The sequence below is a fragment of the Sinohyriopsis cumingii genome, chromosome 16, assembly GCF_028554795.1.
Source record: "Sinohyriopsis cumingii isolate HCF-2022 chromosome 16, ASM2855479v2, whole genome shotgun sequence".
Taxonomy (NCBI): Eukaryota; Metazoa; Mollusca; class Bivalvia; order Unionida; family Unionidae; genus Sinohyriopsis; species Sinohyriopsis cumingii.
Genome location: NC_142976.1, coordinates 45,802,524 through 45,820,700, shown reverse-complemented (window position 1 = coordinate 45,820,700; position 18,177 = coordinate 45,802,524). Strand labels below are relative to the sequence as shown.

The window sequence follows — 18,177 nt, the reverse complement described above, 5'->3', positions numbered from 1 at the left end:
TCAAATTGATGTCATCAGGTAATCAGCAAAATAACTATTCCTCTACATCCTCAATCAATGCACTGAAAGGTGAGGCTCCAAGATCCAATATACAGAGATGTTGTCAGGGCATGCATGCAATACTCTCACAAAATGTGTACAAATTCATGCATTTAGAGAACAGTGATTTTTAAGAACTCCCCTAGAGTAGTTTACCCCCAGATTTGTTTAAAGTCATGCATATGCAGATGTACTTTGTACAGTATATATTATTTATTAAACTAAAGGGCTTATAGGGATATTTGTCACTGTGCTGGTAGAGGTCTTGTAGCACTTGTTGTCACATATGCATTTGTTGAGGTTGGCCAGGTATATGGCCAATTGCGATTGTAATCATAACCAATTGTAATCGATGTCATGTGACCTGTAATCATAGTCGTAATCATAATCATTGATTTCAAGCTCTATAATCATAATCATCATCATAATCGTCCTTCATTGGCATTGTAATTGCATGGTGTAATCATGATTTTAAAAGATTACAACCAAAAAAATCACTTATTATATTCTTAATAATTGCAAGAATAATATACATTAGACCATGAGTTGTGACAATTTTAATATTGGCATGTTAATCTGTATGTAAATAATGGCCAATAAACATTTACATGTAGTTAAAATTGTTTTTACATTATACAAAGTATGATGTCTGCCCAGAACAAAAAAAGATACAAGCAAATACCAAGCAGTCATAAGCCTAATCCCCCACTAATCATAATCCAAAGAAAGGGTAACCATTATCATCAGTACCCGTCAACTTGTAATCATAATCGTAATTGAGCACCTTTAATCTTGAACCCTATGCCTGAAGTTGGCAACTGTTTTCACTTCTTTGTACTTTGGCTTGACATAAATCATTAGTAAACAAATTTGATTGACACATTGGATCTTGGAACAAGCATTCTGTCATAGTTTTAACCATGTATTCATCAAGAAAGGTTTACAAATGCATGTTTAGAATTCAGGCCACCTAGAAAATCCCAAATGGCTGACTACTAACATGGTTCAACCTCTTATTATTTCGTGTGAGAAAAACTGGTGATAGCTATGATAACCACATTTTGTATGTTTTGAAGTATGTCAGATTATTGGAGCTGGAAAAGTGTTTCTAGAAATACCAGAGAGTGATTTTAAATCCAAAAATATTGAATGTGAATCCAATATACATGTGGGATGGACAAGAGCAAATGGCTTGCTAGTCAACCCCATAGTCAGTAGTGTTTTAAAATTAAATGTAGAAAGGCAGTATATCAAACCTATGGTAATAACAGTTAGATTGCAATTTCCATTTCTTTTCTCAAAAACTGATGGACCATATGCTACAAAACTATCCTGCACTCAAAGGGTTAAGATAATTGAATAAAAAGAAATCAAGAAGTTAGGATATTCATTTGATCAACATATATTTCAGTCTGTACAAGCAGACTATGACAGGGATGGACTTAAAACCTATTACAGCAATATGGAGCAAATCAAAATATCCCATTCTGTGACAGTGATGGACTTATAAACACAGGCCCACCCACCTGCCTCTCTGCAGTTATATTCATTTAAAAGGTGTGCAGTTCACTCCAGTAATAACTGAAGTATTCTCAAGACTTGGTGCCAATCCCAGTACCAAGGAGAGATCAAATTGCTCTAACTGCCACCTAGGTGGGCAGATAACTTTTAGCTTTTCAGTTCGAAGTGTTCGATTGGGAGCTGGATTTGCAAGGCAGTAGAAGTAATTCTTCCATTGGTATTATGATCAGGTATGTTTTATTAAAGAAACAAATTTTACAGGAAAATAATTTGCTTATATTCTATTTTTATTTGCCTGCTATAAAGCAGTGTGTATTGTTTTATGATATCCATTAACTTGCCAGCTAGCTGTCCTTCCTTTACCAATTTGAACCCTGGCCAAGTCATACGAAAGACTTATAAAAATGGTACTTAAAGTTGTCTTGCTGCATGCTCAGCATTAAGAGGTTAGTGTTTGGACTGGTCAGCCTGGTGTCAGGATAATGTGACTGTGGGACATAATGCAACATGTCTGTGGCATGATGCCCCAGTGCCTGACATCACTATATACTGCCAGACTGCAGACATCGTAGTGATATGACTGAAAATTGTTAAAGCTATGTTAAAAATCCAAATCACACACATACCCAATTTGGCATATGCACAATGATTTTGGTTTTGCACCATGGACAGTTACCAAACGTTATGGATGGGTTGCAGTTGGGGTAAGGAGAAAACATTGATTTCAGGCTAAAACCCCTAAAAGGTCAAGGTCATTAAAAAAGGAACACTAATACATTAAAGAATCAAGTAAATTGTATCAGTTTCAGGGAGAAAAGGACAACTGTCATTGTCACTTTGTCTGAAAGATGAAAAATGGTGTATACATATTGGTCATGGCACTCTTGATTAATTTAGTTTCAATATAGTCATCAAACTTAGTCTCAGGACAGTCAGAATAGTGTCTTCTTTATCCATTGAGGGCTTTCATCTATTATTAAGCAGCAGCCTAGCTGGAGACAAGGTTGTAGCTAATCCACTTGTAACTGACAAGCCATGTTTGGATCAGAAAGTCAATCCTATTGAAAACGAATTCCCTGATTTATACCCAGCTTATGCAGTTTCTAGAACTATGGCAAAGAAAGCTCTTGAGAATGATATTGATCAGGAAAGTATTCCTTTTGCTGACACACATATTGGTCATGCTTTTGATGAGGTCACTTTCACTCCTTGTTTGGATCAATGAAAGGGTATTGATCACAGTGATCTTCTTTTAACTACTCATTCTCTTTATTCTAGTCAGTGTGACAAATGACAATCACTTGTCATTGAACAGAAAAAAGATCTGAGATCTCCTGTTTATTTCAAAGGGCCATTAGTAAAACTGAAGCCACTGAAGTACCTGTCTGTTATTTCATTAAAAATGGGATTCTTGTGAGAAAATGGAGATCTCCCGAGGTACCCGCTGGTAATGAGTGGTTGGTGAGCTATCAAATTGTAGTTCCAAAATCATACAAAGAGGAAATACTAAGTCTGGCCCATGAAACTCATTTGACTGGTCATTTAGGGATTAATAAGACTTACCACAAGATCTTGAATCACTTCTGTTGGCCAAAAATTAAAAAGTGATGTTTGTAAATACTGTAGATCTTGTCATGCTTGTCAAATGGTAGGAAAACCCCAAAAATACCTAAGGCTAACCTGCAACCTATTCCTGCATTTGATGAGCCATTTTGCAGAATAATGGTAGATTGTGTTTGTCATTTAACTTAGACCAAATCAGGTAACCAATATTTGTTGACCATAATGTGTGTGTCAACAAGACTCTTAGAGGCAGTTCCTTTGAGGAATAATAACACCAAAACAATAGTAAAAACTTTGATAAAGATTTTACTCAATTTGGCTTTCCAAATCTGGTCAGGGATCAAATTTCTTGTCTGGTAATAGAGTTCTGTCTCTCTTGCTCATTCTTCAAAATTTTCTTCAGATTAGGTATTATGGCCCTTATAAAGTTAAGAAGAAACTGAATGAATTAAATTATAATAATAGTACACCTGGGATGTAAATCAATTAAAGGAGTACCAGTATGTTGAGAGAGATAGCCAGGTTAATCATGCAATTCATTTAGTTGTACCTGTCCCACTCAGTGAGAATTAAAGCGCAGGAATGCGGTCAGACACTATTGATTTTGGAGCAACAAATCTTCGGAATTCAGGAATTATGAATGATCTGGACCAAAAACTTTCACATTTGCAACAACAATAAAGGAATGAACTTAAACAGTTATTACTTGAATATGAGCACTTATTTCCAGATGTTCCTACAAGAACAAACAAAATTTACCATGATGTTCAAATTGTAAATTCCACACATGTGAAACAACACCTGTACAGGGTGAACCCTCTCAAACAGGAATACTTGAGAAAGGAAATTCATTATTTGCTGAAAAATGATTTCATAGAGCCAAGTAAAAGTGACTGGAGTTCACCATGTATACTTGGTCCAAAACCAGATAGAACTTTCCCATTGTGCACTGATTATAGAAAGGTGAACAGTATGACTAAAACAGATTCATTTCCATTAACAAGTATCGATGACTGCATTGATAAAATCAGAAATGCAAAGTATTCATCAAATTTGACCTTCTGAAAGGATTTTGGTAAACTCCACTGACGAAAAAGGCAAAGGTAATCATGACTCCAGATGGACTTTATCAATATAAAGTGATGCTGTTTGGGATGAAGGGTTCGCCTAGTACTTTTCATTGTTTAATAAACATTATTACATGTGGTCTAGATAATTGTGATGCTTACATTGATGATGTCATCATCTACAATGACACCTGGAAAGAACATTTATCGACAATTTGGAAATTCTTTGACAGACTCACTGATACAGGTTTACAGTTAATTTATCCAACAGTGAGTTTTGCCATGCTTGTGTAACATTTCTTGGACATATCGTGTGACATGGACAAGTTAAACCTATAGATGCTACGGTCAAGGCCATTTCTGAATTCCCTGTGCCTATCAGTAAAAAGCAACTGATGGGATTTTTGGGTATGGCTGGATACTATCGGAAATTTTGTTCCAATTTTTCCATAATTGCTGAACCCCTGAAAAAGTTATTGAGCAAGAAAACCAAGTTTCATTGGATGGAAAAATGTCAGGTGGCTTTTGATACTTAAGAGTTCTTACAGCTCCAAATTTCAGTAAATCATTTATACTTTCTGGCGACTCAAGTGTTTTTGTGGTTGGAGCAGTATTGATTCAAGAAAGATAAAAATGATGTAGATCATCCAGTGTGCTATTTTTCAAAGAAATTAAGCACCAGAGAAATTATTTCTACAATCATGAAGGAATGTTTGGCTTTGATATTGGCATTACAACATTTTGAAGTTTACATTAGTTCAGCTCCTTCTCCAATTATTGTTTTTAGTGATCACAAACTCCCATGCTTGTATCAGCAAGATGAATGACAAAACTCAGAGATTATTAAGGTAGTGTTTGTTGTTACAGGAATATAACATTGACATCAGGCACATCAAGGGAAAAGACACCTTAATAGCAGATGTACTTTCCAGTATATAGAAATATTTTATTTCATGTATACTTTGTATCATTCATAAGATTTCTTCTTATGTTATATTTTATATAAACCACATGTATAATTAACCTATGGTAAAAAGAAAGCTTTATTATATAAATCTTTTTCTTTTTTGCGGGGAAGTGTTATGTATATTTAATTATTTGTCTGTTAGTTTTAAAATTTTTATTTCATTACATGCTATCGTAATGTAATATTGTTTACTGGACTTGGTTTTTTTTCTCAGAACTAAGTTAAGTTCTGTTTGACTTGATTGATTTGTTAAAGATTTATTTCCTTGATGTAAATGCCTAAAAAATAGAAACATTATATCTAGTTGCTGACCTTAAAATCAGTGACAGTTTTGGTGAACAATGAAGTTTTAATTTTATTCTTTCTCAGAGTAGGAATCACTAAGTTTAATCAGGATTATACCTGGGGTATGTGATGTGAGGCACTTGTTAATTCGACAACAAACTTCTATTTTTTCCATAAGAATGAACTCTTGACCCTCATCCAGGAATCTGTTTTGTGTTTTAGTTAGTCTTATAACTGTTATTATAATAAGAAATCTATCAGTTGTGCCTTAACACTAGAGAAGTCAAGTTGTTTTATGTTGTGTCCAGTTTGGGGCTGAATTTTTATTTTCTTCAAATCACTGAATTTCAAGTGATTGTTTTCCCTGGAAATACTAAAGTGCTCTGATAATTCTTGGACAAAGATATTTACCGGAATTTATACAGAATTCAAAAACTGGAATAATATTTTCTATGATTCAGCAAGAGACTGCTGACACATCAGTTTAACGCTGACTAATGCATGTCATTGCCTTCCATCTTGGATTTTTATTAGGATTTGAACTGTAATTCACATAGAATTTTTCATTGATAGAACTTGTGTTTTAATTCTTGGATTACAATATGGATTTAATTCACAGTATCTTAAGTTATTTATTAAATTTTACAAAGCTTGTTGTCTTCACTCTTTTCTGTTACTTATTTTAAGAGCATAGACTCATAACAATGGTCAGTTCTGATCTTGAAAATTCTGCCCAGTAGTTACTGCTGAAAATATTCAACAAAGTATCGTACTGCCAGAAATTCTTTGTCAGTCCCACAGTAGTTCTTCTCAGCTTGATTTAAAGAATGCATAAGCTATTACACATTTTTGACTGTCTTGGTGCTGACACAGAACAGTCCTGATGCCAATATCAGATACATCTGTATCCAGTACAGATTGACCATCTGGTTGTGGATAGGACATAATATCTGGACTTGTCAGTGCCTTTTTCAAATTTGCGAATGCTGCAGTGCAGAGAAGTCCACTAAATAGGTTTTACTTTCTGTGTATAAGGTCAGCCAGTGGCTGCACCATTTGGGCAAAATCCTTCACAAATCTGCAATAGTAGCTTCCCATATCTAAAATCTGATGCACCTCTGTGACATTTGTTGGTACTGGCTACTCTAATTTCTTGATAATGTTTCTTGGGCAAGGCCTCATCCCTTTTTCACTAACTATATGCAGCAGAAATTCATTTTCTGGTTGCAAAAGGTGACATTTCTCCGGTTGCAGCTTCAAGACAGCCATTTTTGTATCCTAACCAGGAAATCTTTCAAACGCAACAAATGCTCTTCAAAGCTATGACCAAAGACAACAATGTCGTCAGTATATATTAAACAAGTCTGCCATTGCAAACTCTGCAATACCAACTCAGCAAGATGTTGAAAAGTCCCAGGGGCTCCTGTTAACCCCATAGGTATTGTCTTGTATTAAAGAAGTTGATGTTTTGTGATGAAGGCAGTCTTTTGCTGATCTTCAGTCTTTACTGGAATCTGATGGTGTCCTGAAGTTAAATTAAAGGTTGAGAAATATGATGCTCCTGCAACTGCTTCGAGACAATCACGAATTCTAGGTAGAAGGAAAGCATCTTTATTTGCCAGTGTATTCAGTTTTCTGTAATCCACCCATGGTCTGACCTTGCCATTTTTTTCTGACCAATACAATTGGTGAAGCCCAGAGTGATGTATATTTCTTTATCACACCTTTTTCTTTTAGCTCTTGTATTGCCTTCTCATCCTCAGCAAATGCTATAGGCTCTCTTTGTTATGGTTGTTTAACAGGTCTGGCTTTGCTATAATAGAGTTGTTAAAACCAAATCATTGCCATCCCAGAAAAATGTATCTTGAAACTTACCATCTTTTGCTTTTGCTTCTCTAGGGCTTTTTGTCTTCACTGTGTCGATATACTCTAGTACCTCATAGTTTTCATCCCCCAATTGCATGCTCTGATAGTGCACTATGGTCTTTTTTAGTCTCAATGGGCAGTCATGTGCAAAGTACCCCTGCTCTCCACATGTAAAACAAACAACTTTGCTCATGTCTTCTACCCTTTCCTTGATGAGTAAACTTAGTTATTGTCCATTCTTTGTAAACCTTGTCTCAATTCGAACTCTAACAAATTTCTATCTATTCCATTAGTTTATGATAATCTTCATTGTCTTTTGAGGTTTTCTCATTTGGCTTCTTGGATTTTAAATCCTTTTTTGGATTCCCATTATTTCCACTTGACTGAGCAAGATTTTGGTTCTTTATTTGCTATTTTTTGGTGGGCACTCAGATCACACATTCATTTCATTTCTGATGCTTCTGATGATTCATATTGCTTATTTTCATTTGACCCTGTTTCTTTCTGTGCTGCCCTTCTAGCCATTTTCTTGAACATTCTGTCAGAGCAGAATTCATTACCATCTCATTTTCTTGTTTGAATGAAATTCACCACATGAGACACAGCCTCATCGACATCAGTTTGTTCCTTTATTTATTCAACTTGAAAGCTGCATGGTCATCATACAGTCTATTCAAAAATCTCCTAAGTAGATCTTCTCTTCTTGTCTTTTGATCTTTTTCTGGATGAGCTTTCTTATACAAACCTTTCAGCTCTGCAGTATACTTTTCCACAAGTTCATTGGGTCTCGTATTTCGTCCATTAAATTGCCCAGCATAGGTCTTGGCTATCTCTATAACTCTGTATCTTGTGTTTAACTCTTGCACTAGTTATGAAAACCATTCAAAGTTTTCTTCTGAAGTTGACTAAATATTAAGACTCCAGCTGCTGCATGTAAATGTGGGAGTAATTCATCTAGTTTCACTTCTCTGTCCATTTTCTCCTCTCTGCTACTGCTGTGAAACAATTGATCTACACTTTCCATGACTCTTTTTCCAGTCAATGCAGGAAGTTGTACAGTATTGGCCCAAATACCAGTAGTTCTGTTTGTTGATGCATGATTTCTAGCCAAACTTGATCCAGAAATAAATGAGCTACATTTCTCTTCTTCTGATTCACTCTCATCTGATGAGCTCAAATTACCCTCTGCAGCATTGCCTATACTTATCCTTGACATTCTAGCCTGTGCTGAAGTCAGTACTCTATCCTCACTTCTTGTCACAGTAACTATGTCTCTTCGCTCCCCAGCAGGAGTAACTCCTCTTGACAACTCTACCCTAGTCATCAACCCCTGCAAAAATATCTCAACATCCTTACTACAGCTGCAAAACTTTCTTTTAGATCAATATGGTATTGTCTTGCATCTCCATCAACAGTTTTTTTGACTTGTCTCCCCCTGTCTGCAACATAGCTGAAGTACCAAATCTTCTTAATCTAATTGTTCTCCCTCATCAAAAGACCTACACCATGTTGCCATTCTACTGTATTCTGCTGTTTCATCATTATTTATTATCATGTCTGCTTCACCTTCACTCACAGGTAACTCTTCTCCCCTTTCTGGGTGACCTGTCTTCCAAAGTAAAGTCCTTGCCAAAGTCACTCTTGCTGCTCTCTGACAGTTCCACCACAGGACATATGGCACCAGCATTCATTTCCAACTCAGATGACATCCTATCATCTTGAACCTAGTCCTTGTCTTTTAAAACACAGTCAACTCCTTGGACTTGCATTCTCTTCTTACCCATTTTTCTGTCAGGTAACTCAGGACTTTGTTATGTTGTGTGCAGATCTGATTCAGACTTACTCTGAAACAGAAAAATATTTCTACTGAAAAGTCCTTTCACTGGGTTGTGCTTGTCCTGGACTTGGGTTTGAATCTCTGGATCCACTCTTCAGATTAAGTAGATCCCACTGCTTGGCACCAAAATTTGTTACGGAGTAGCATTGGCCATTAACTTTTTGACCATTCAATGACTCACCATGCTCTCTGTGGCTGTTAAACTCTCATTAAAGTAAAGACCCAGTTAAACTTAAACCTTTACTCCAAGAGGTCTCTCTCATTCTCTGATGAAGTGGGGAATCCTTACAATAAGAATGGGACTAGGCATGAAATGTAGACTCAGATTTAAGTGTCATTTGGTTTATTAACAGTTACAAACTTGTATGGCATTAAAATTTCAGGACTCAAATACCAGACGCATCAATTCCAAATAATAAATCATTGATTTTATATCACACTCGTAATGTGCAGTTGAACAAACATTAAGTCATTTAAGTTACAGTTTTTATGATAGAAGTTGATATTAACATTTATCAATGTCAAAGTTTATGTTATATTAAAATTATTGTTTAGTGATAGACATTTTGGTACATTGGCTAACTTTTCATTAAAACTTCTTATAGGTTAATTTCAAACAGCCTCGAAAAACACTCAATATCTGTAACAACAATAACTAACACCATATGTACAAAGCCTTGAGAAACACTCAACAGCTTTACAGTATAACAAATAACTATCAGAAAGAACGTTGAGAAACACTCATTTGCTCTATATTAAAACCTGCACTTATTATTATTATTATTGATATTATTTCCTATTTCTACTGAATTGTAATAAACGTCATTATTTGAACTACAAGAAACCCTTGACCTCACAGGATCATGAAAATACCGTCTGAATACTATTTAACTGATAAGCAGATACTTAAGCTGATTGAAAATGTAACAATGAATGAATAAATATTTATAAAGGTGTTAGTACACAGACGTAGATTCCAAAACTTAGTTTTAGAGCTATCCAATATTTACTATGAAAGAAACATCATTTCCTTTGCATTTACTTATGTAGATATCATGAAATAACTATGTATTCTGATTCACGGAAAATAATAAACAAAAGAGTTACCTTTTCTTTACACACTTCCTTATATGGTATTCATAGTAAAAAAGTAATAAATGATTTTCCTACTCTCTGTTTGAATTCACGGAGCACTTAACACTACCCTCGGAAACCTGAACAGATCCCAGTAGAGATGCTTACAAACCTTTTATACCTCCTGCATGAATTCTGCACTTGGCAGTGAAAATTCTGCCCTTTCACCGGGTAGCTACCTCAGAGAAAAATTCTGCAAGTGCTTGCTTACAGGGGCTACCGTATTTTGCTACCTATAGCAACAAAATTACACCTTAATTAACAATTGTAATTAAGCACCAATATAACCCAGAGTGTTGGCTAAGTGAGCATACATCGAATTAATTTCTCAATAAAAATGTTTAGCTCTGAAATGAGTGATGTCGTAAACGACCACTAACCATTAAGTGAAATAATGACCTGAGTGTTCCAAATGTGCCAAATTTTGAAACAAGGCTAATACTGGTGATACTCTTAAGGAAAAAGAATTTCCCCGGGTGTCTTCACTGGTTATACTGGCAATTTAAAAATGACGTTGTATATCTTAGCTAATGTTTCAAAGAACCTTTAATTCTCTTTATCTTGGTGTATCATTGATGGGTGTAATATGGGTTAGAGATCATACAGCTTGACCTTACTCCAGATGTGCACCTTTCAAAAACTGCTAGCTCCGCTTGGTCATTTTCACTACCTGGTCTTCAGAGGTAAATTGTGAAAAAAGAGCTGATAAGTTCTTTTACATTTTATATACATAGTAATTCATCCATTGCACTTTCGGAAGTGGTATTGTCTAGTAGGACAAAATTCATTTTACCTATTTTAATAGGTGCTAAAGATAGTGTACTTTAGACTAATTCAGGGTGATTTTGTTAGGACAGTGGAGCAGTCATTTTAATTAGCAGTGTGCTTAGATCATGTACAGTTTACATAAGTACAGTATCCACAGAAATGTCAGCCACATTAAATCAAAGTAGCATAGAGGTATGCCAACATTCTTTCCACTGTGCATGTTTCAAATGTAAACAACTTCACCTTACATACGTCACTCTCTCAAAAGTACATACTAACTGGTGAGTGCCTCCACCTAGGATTTTTATACAGTTATTACCAACAAAATAACATTGTGAAATTAAAGAGTTCAAAGGATTATTTACGATCAGTTCATATGGGAATATCAAATATACCTAGGAATCATACCAATCACCGTTTGGTATTAAATAACAGTAGGTATTAGTGAATAAATTAATATTGACTGTCAGTGTTGACAACTCCCACCCACCTAGCTGCGATGTCGTAACCCCATCTATGAAGTAGAAGGACTAGTATTAGTACTACCATTCAAGCTTTACGATTAATGAACTTAATTTGAAACTGTTTTTAAAAATTAGAGGCTAGATTCCCTGTCCATTAAAATACTGTGCATCTGGAAGGTGAATGCAGAAAAGAGTGATAAACCATTGCTTACAACTTAAGAGTGCTAAGAAGTAAAACATAATATCACATTTTCTGAACATTTTACATTGAAATTCATTTTGCTACAAATAGTATGTTTTCCTTGAAGAAATAAGCAGTGCCCATTTTCAGTTTACTCCCAGCAAGTAGCTAATGTCTTACTAATGAGTAGTTGGTGATTAAGTAACCATTTACTGTTTTCAATAAATATGAAAGAAAAATGAGAGTTGAACAAGTTTGGAACTAGGTGTAATTTACATTTTTTTTATGATCAACAGCACAGAAGCCTTGAAAGATAAGATTGTGTTAGACCCACAGTGGATGATTGATGCCCTCAAGTCCCTCATCACTGCTGAGATGTTTGTCCTGAGAAGTGCCCCGGCTGTAGCTGACAAGTGGTTTGTGTTTAAGAAGAGTGGAAAACTTTCTCCAGAACTGATTGGTTTGTAAAGTTCTTATATTGTATAACACATTTTCGTAATATGACTTCCTCTCTACTTTTCATGTTACTTTAATTGAATGCAGATTTGATACTTTCTGATGTAATTTTCCTCCATTTGCATTCAAAAGAAAGTATGGAAATAAGTATATGCTAGCAATATACAAATGTTTCATCTGGTTTTGTTATCTACCATAATTTCAGCGGTTTATGTTCAAGGGATTGCAATGTTATGGCTTGGCCCAAAGTCTATTTGGAGTGTATCTGTCCATCTTAAATGATCCTTTTTGCATCTGTAAACATTTTATAGTTTTGAATCTCATGTCAAAAGTTCTGGACCATTTGATCAAACTTGGTCTGAAGGTTTCTACATATTTCACCAAATTATACTTGGGATGGCTTGCTTAGTATGTTAAGCTTCCATAGCAACAACTTATGCCAAATTATTCTTTCTTTCAAAGGGTTACTGTTAGAAAGTGGCAAGAATGCAGAGTCTGATATAGAACTAAGCTTTAGAGGGGAATGCCCCTGCCCCCCTGCAAAAAAATAGACATAGTATAGATCTCACCCTTGATGGATAAGTTTGTAATGCAATGCACATTTATGTTGTGAAGATGACACTGTTAGGGAAGGGCATAACAAGCATATCGCACTAAAGCAACAGTAGTTTTGAATTCTTTTAATCTGTGCTTGTCTCAGTAAATTTTGGGATCATCACCTTGCTGTCTTTGGTTCACGCAAAAAATAAAATTTCATCCTGGGAATTTCAGCCGTATTAGACCTCCTTGGGTCTCCTGAGTATAGATCCCCTTGGTACCATTAAGTCTTCTTTGCATAGATCCCCTCATTACCATTTTGTCTCCTTAGTATAGTTTCTCTCAATACCATTGGGTCTCCTTATCACTGATCCCCTCAGTACCACTGGGTCTCCTTAGTATAGATCCCCTCAGGACCATTTTGTCTCCTTAGCATAGATTCCCTCAGTATCATTGGGTCCCTCAGTATCATTTTGTCTCCTCAGTATAGATTCCCTCAGTACCAATGGGTCTCCTTGGCATAAATTGGTCTCCTTGGCATAAATCCCCTCAATGCCAATGGGTCTCCTCAGTATAAAGTCCCTCAGTACCAATGGGTCTCCTTGGCATAAATCCCCTCAATGCCATTGGGTCTCCTCAGTATAAATTCCCTCAGTACCATTTGGCCTCCTTTGCATAGATCCTGTCAGTACCATTCGGTCTCCTTAATATAGAACCTCTTAACCATTGGGTCTCAGTATAGATCCCTCAGGACTATGGGGTCTTCTTAGTATAGATACCCTCAGTACCATTGGGTCTTTTCAGTATAGATCCCCTCAGTACCTTTTTGATTTCCTCAGTAAAGTTCCCCTCAGTATCATGGTGTCTCCTTAGTATAAATCCCATCAATCTGAGCCTCATTTTCATTAGACCCTGTAAATGATCCTTCTAATACCAATAGTAGCTGACTTTTGTCCTCTTCACAATGAACTTAATGTTTCAGGTTATAAGTAGTTCATTAAGTAGTCCTATCTCAACAGTTTTTAGGTCTTTTTGTTGACTGCTGTAATGGCTGTAAATCTTGGGACACAAAACAATAATTTGTTCCATGTCCTATGACATAAAAATGTAAAAAAAATGTAAGTTTCGGTGACCCGACAATTATTAAACTGTTATAAAGTACAATGATTGATTTTGTTATTATTTTGCATGTGCATATTTTCTGATTTCTCCAACACGAAGTTAAATAGAGGTAAATACAGACTTCATAATTTCAGGACGAATGAGTTTACCAGGGAGACCATGCTGAACTATAACGTACAGTACTTACACAGTACAAAGCGTGCATAGCATCACTTAAATCCTTACTTATTCCCAAACATATTAGATGCAGATTTTGCTTTATTCATTGTTTCGACCAAATTGCATTCTTCCAGATAATATTTCAGTTAGTTCTTAATAGCTGTTTCATTTACGTTGAATCATGCACTCACAAGTTACTCGTTTTCAATGATATAAGCGATTCTATAAATTGAGTTAACATTTGTAAAAAGGTACACACATTTATTTGTACAAGGCACATAACCATCATAATTTACATGTTCACGAAGAGTCGTAATAACAAAGGCTAAAATTCTCATAGAGATCAACTAAGATCAACATCAATCAATTTTAGTTTTGTGTTTTAGCTGAACAAACATAACTTTCCACACAGTGAAAAGTTTGATGTCTCGGTGTCTCATATGTTGATAGTTGGCTAATTTGTCTTTCGTTTTGCGACAGCAGTACAGGCACTTAATCATTAAAACCCTGAAACTGGCTTGTGATAAAAAGGAATTTTGACTGGTAACTATACCAGTTTAACATTCGTATATACGGTATAAAAATACCAGGTGTTCACTTGTGTAAGTTTCATTCGTGGGAATGGAGCTATAGCATATGGAGTTACAACATTAATAGTGATCATTCGTGAAATTGAAATTAATTGTTAACAATTTTATTGTTTAGGTTTATCTTTTTGTTCTGGTGTATTATTTTTATTTTTGTATTATTGTAGAGGTAACAATAATCATTAATTTACATGATTAATGTTTAAAATTAACATTCTATTTAGTGAAGAAGCGAATTTTTATACTAAAATAATTATTTCGTCACAACAATAATTCACAGGAGATACAACAGAACATGTAGGACTTTTCTTTTTTAGAAGAAATGAAAATTGAAGACAAAATGTAATAATCAGGAGTTCTCTGCAAAATTCAGAAGATATTATGAAATCGGGAGGTAGGCGTGGAGCGACCCCAAAAATTGGGAGTTTTTTTTCCCACCAGGCGTGAAAGTTGACAAGTATGTTGTAAGGTCGCTTACATCAAAGCAAACTACAACTCAGCTTTTACAGTATTAGCATAATTTTCGAGGCATTATTTCCAAAACTTTATATAAAAAAACTGAAAATTAAATAAATTACTTTTCGAACAAGTTTATACCATTTCTTTTTAATATTCATGCACGCCAATCTTGAGATAAGTATAAATGTAATTTTTTTTAATACAAGTTTGCCTAAATAAATGCATTTAGAACTTACCTTGTGCATCTTGAGATGTGTTGGAGTTGTAAGTCGGCTTATACGCGAGTCATGTACTTTTTAGTGTTTATACCTCTTCAGTTTGTGGGTTGGCTTATATGCGAACGGGCTTATACGCGAGTATATACAGTACATGTAATTAGTCAACACTGGGCAGTAAAAGAACATTCATCCAATGACAGCAGATTTTACAAATGACAGTTCTTGCTGTGAAATCTGTCGTATACAAAATATAGCAATGAAATTTGGGAGATCTTCTGGAATTTTTTGCACATGATAGTTAATACATGTGGTTGTTGACAGTTGAAACAATGGCCTTTGCTGTGATTCAGAAATTAATTTTCATTTCTTAGAGTATGAGATTGATGATATTGATTTAGTGAGAGTTGGCAGTGACACTGAATTATTCCCTTTGTTGAGTTTCAGAGATTGAGACAGAATCAGATAAATGAGACAGTGCAGTGTGGATAAGAGAGCCATGTACTCTGCAGGTCACTGAGTTCGTTAAAAGCATTTGTCCTACTTTCATTTTGGATGAGAGGAAAAATTTCATAGATTTCATAATAAAATATTTTCCTATGTTATTAAATGAAAAAGAAACATGAACTTTTGAAGAAGAGTCAGCATCCTTCATGTGCAAACAGTATCGTGTTTGTCTTTGCATGAAACATAACAGCTTTTCCAAATATCACCACCATTCCTGAGGCCTAAGCGGTTAGAGCATCCTCCTCTGATGTGGGAGTTTTTTTGCGGGTTTTAACCCAAGCTGAGTCATACCAGTGACTTATGAAAATGGTACTAGCTGCTGCCTTGCTTGATGCTCAGCATTAAGAGGTTAGTGTTAGGACTGACCGGTCTGGTGTCATGATAATGTGACTGGGTGGGACATAATGCTTCATGCCTGTGGCATGATGCCTCAGTGCTACACATCACTATAAATTGCCACACTGCAGACATTGCAGCGATATGACTGAACATTTTTTAAAGCCACATTAAAAATCAAAATCAAACACACACACACACAGAGTCAGTCTAATCCTGATTGCTCCCTGCAAGTCAGAACAAAATCATGAGCATGGATTGATTTCCTTTTTCGATCAATGATCACTGACAATATGCTATGTATTTTTGCTCAAATATGCTGTCTGTTGGTGCCCAATTTAATAACATCAGTAAACAAATTGATTTGGGGGATAAAATGGTCACAGGTCAAGGTCACTGACTGAAAGAAGAAAAATGGTTTCCCATAATGACATTAGTTCTACATCACACACTTTTACCATTTTTTGTGGACAACTTGTACTTAAGGTATGTTGATGTTAAAGGCCAAAGGTCAAGATCAATGTGACAAAAAGAAGAAAAACAGTCAATACTTGACCATGTACTTTCATCATAGTTTGTGAATGACTTACTCCTTGGATAAATAAGAGGACTGTTGATGTTGTGGTCAAGGTCAATTGTCAAGGTGACTGAAGGAAATAAAAAAACAAATTGTTATTTTTCTACAAATAGCTATACTTATAGACCACATATCTTGACCAACTTTTATGGAGTGCCTGCACTTAATGAGTGGAAGAGACCTTTTAATTTTAGGGTCGACATTTATTACAGAAATTAATAAATCCCTAACCCAGTTGTGATTGTTATTAGCCTATCCTTTCATGAGCCTTCTGTACTCAAATTTGAATTTGTCCATTCACTTCAAGAATTTATTTGGGACATTTTCCTCCCTATTTGGGAAATATATGTTGACATGTTTTGTTCAAATTTCATCTTAAATTTTCTTTATGTCTTCTGTCATTGATCACTGACCATGTACTGTCTATTGGTGCCAAGTCTAAACAACATGAATAAGCATATTGATTTTGGGGTCAAATGTCAATGTTGCTGTCCTGCAGGTCTTAGAGGTCACTCTGAGTCTCAAGACAATAATGGAGTATGCAAAGTTAATTTTGTTGAAGACTGCATACATTGGCTAAATGTTGAAGAAATTAAGACCCATTGGTTATTATCTCCAGTGTCATCATGTCATACTGGTTCCTACATTGTGAGCTGTTAAATGATCAGGGTTGGCTATAATGTGCCATTCAGGGTACTCTTTGTTACAAAGTACCAGTGTAGATATATAGTTGGTGAAACTGCTTTTCACAGATGTCATCAGCCGAGTGCCCATCTTTCAACTGGTGTTTTGCCCCTCATCAAAGAAAATCTTCAAGTGGCAAGGTGGTAATAGTGATTAAGTACTGCCCGTTTGTGATGGTTACCATATTTTGTCTTCAGGTCTGACCTAGAGCCAACTAGATGCTTTCTCTGTAGCCCTTCCCAGTGCTTGCACAGCTGTCTTGCATGCCCTTTCTTTAATTCCCAGAGCACTGAACATCCTACAAGCTGACAGGACAGGAAACCCTCTACAACCAACTTCCACAGAGAATAACCATGTTTTCCATCCTCTGTCCCTGCAAGACTCTACCAACTCTTAGTACTTTGTCCTCTTTCTCTCATAAGCCTCTTCTGTCCTCTCCTCCCATGGCACAGTAAGTTCTACCAGGATCATTTCTTTGCAGCTGGTGACCAGATGATAAAGCCAGGGTAGAGGGATGTCTGGACGACATCAGGAAATACGTTTCCTGCCCATGTCGACCGACATCTCCCATAACTGCTGCTTGCAACAATCCATCATTCTCTGCCACTGTGGTCTTTTGCTATTTTCCCACTTCAACAAACCTGATAAACTGTTGACCTGTTTTCTTTGGGATTCTCTTAGCCATCTCCCTCAGTACTTTGTCATGTCTCCATCTGTAGCGACCTTGGGCCAGTGCAGTCTGGCAGCCTGACATTGTGTGAGAGAGTGTTCCTCTTCCTTGGCACAGTTGAAATGATGGCTCTTTTTAAGCGCTTCCACCTCACTAGTTTGGCTGCTGATGGTAGA

General features: G+C 35.9%; 1 protein-coding gene across 1 annotated transcript in view; it reads left to right on the top strand.

The window, feature by feature from the left end:
- The window catches only part of LOC149780347 (uncharacterized), a 218,306-nt gene that overhangs the window by 112,737 nt on the left and 87,392 nt on the right, over nt 1-18,177 (top strand). Inside the window, exon 11 of the mRNA XM_089936197.1 lies at nt 11,989-12,152. Coding sequence (XP_089792323.1) covers nt 11,989-12,152 — 164 coding nt within the window. The remainder of the gene's footprint in view (nt 1-11,988; nt 12,153-18,177) is intronic.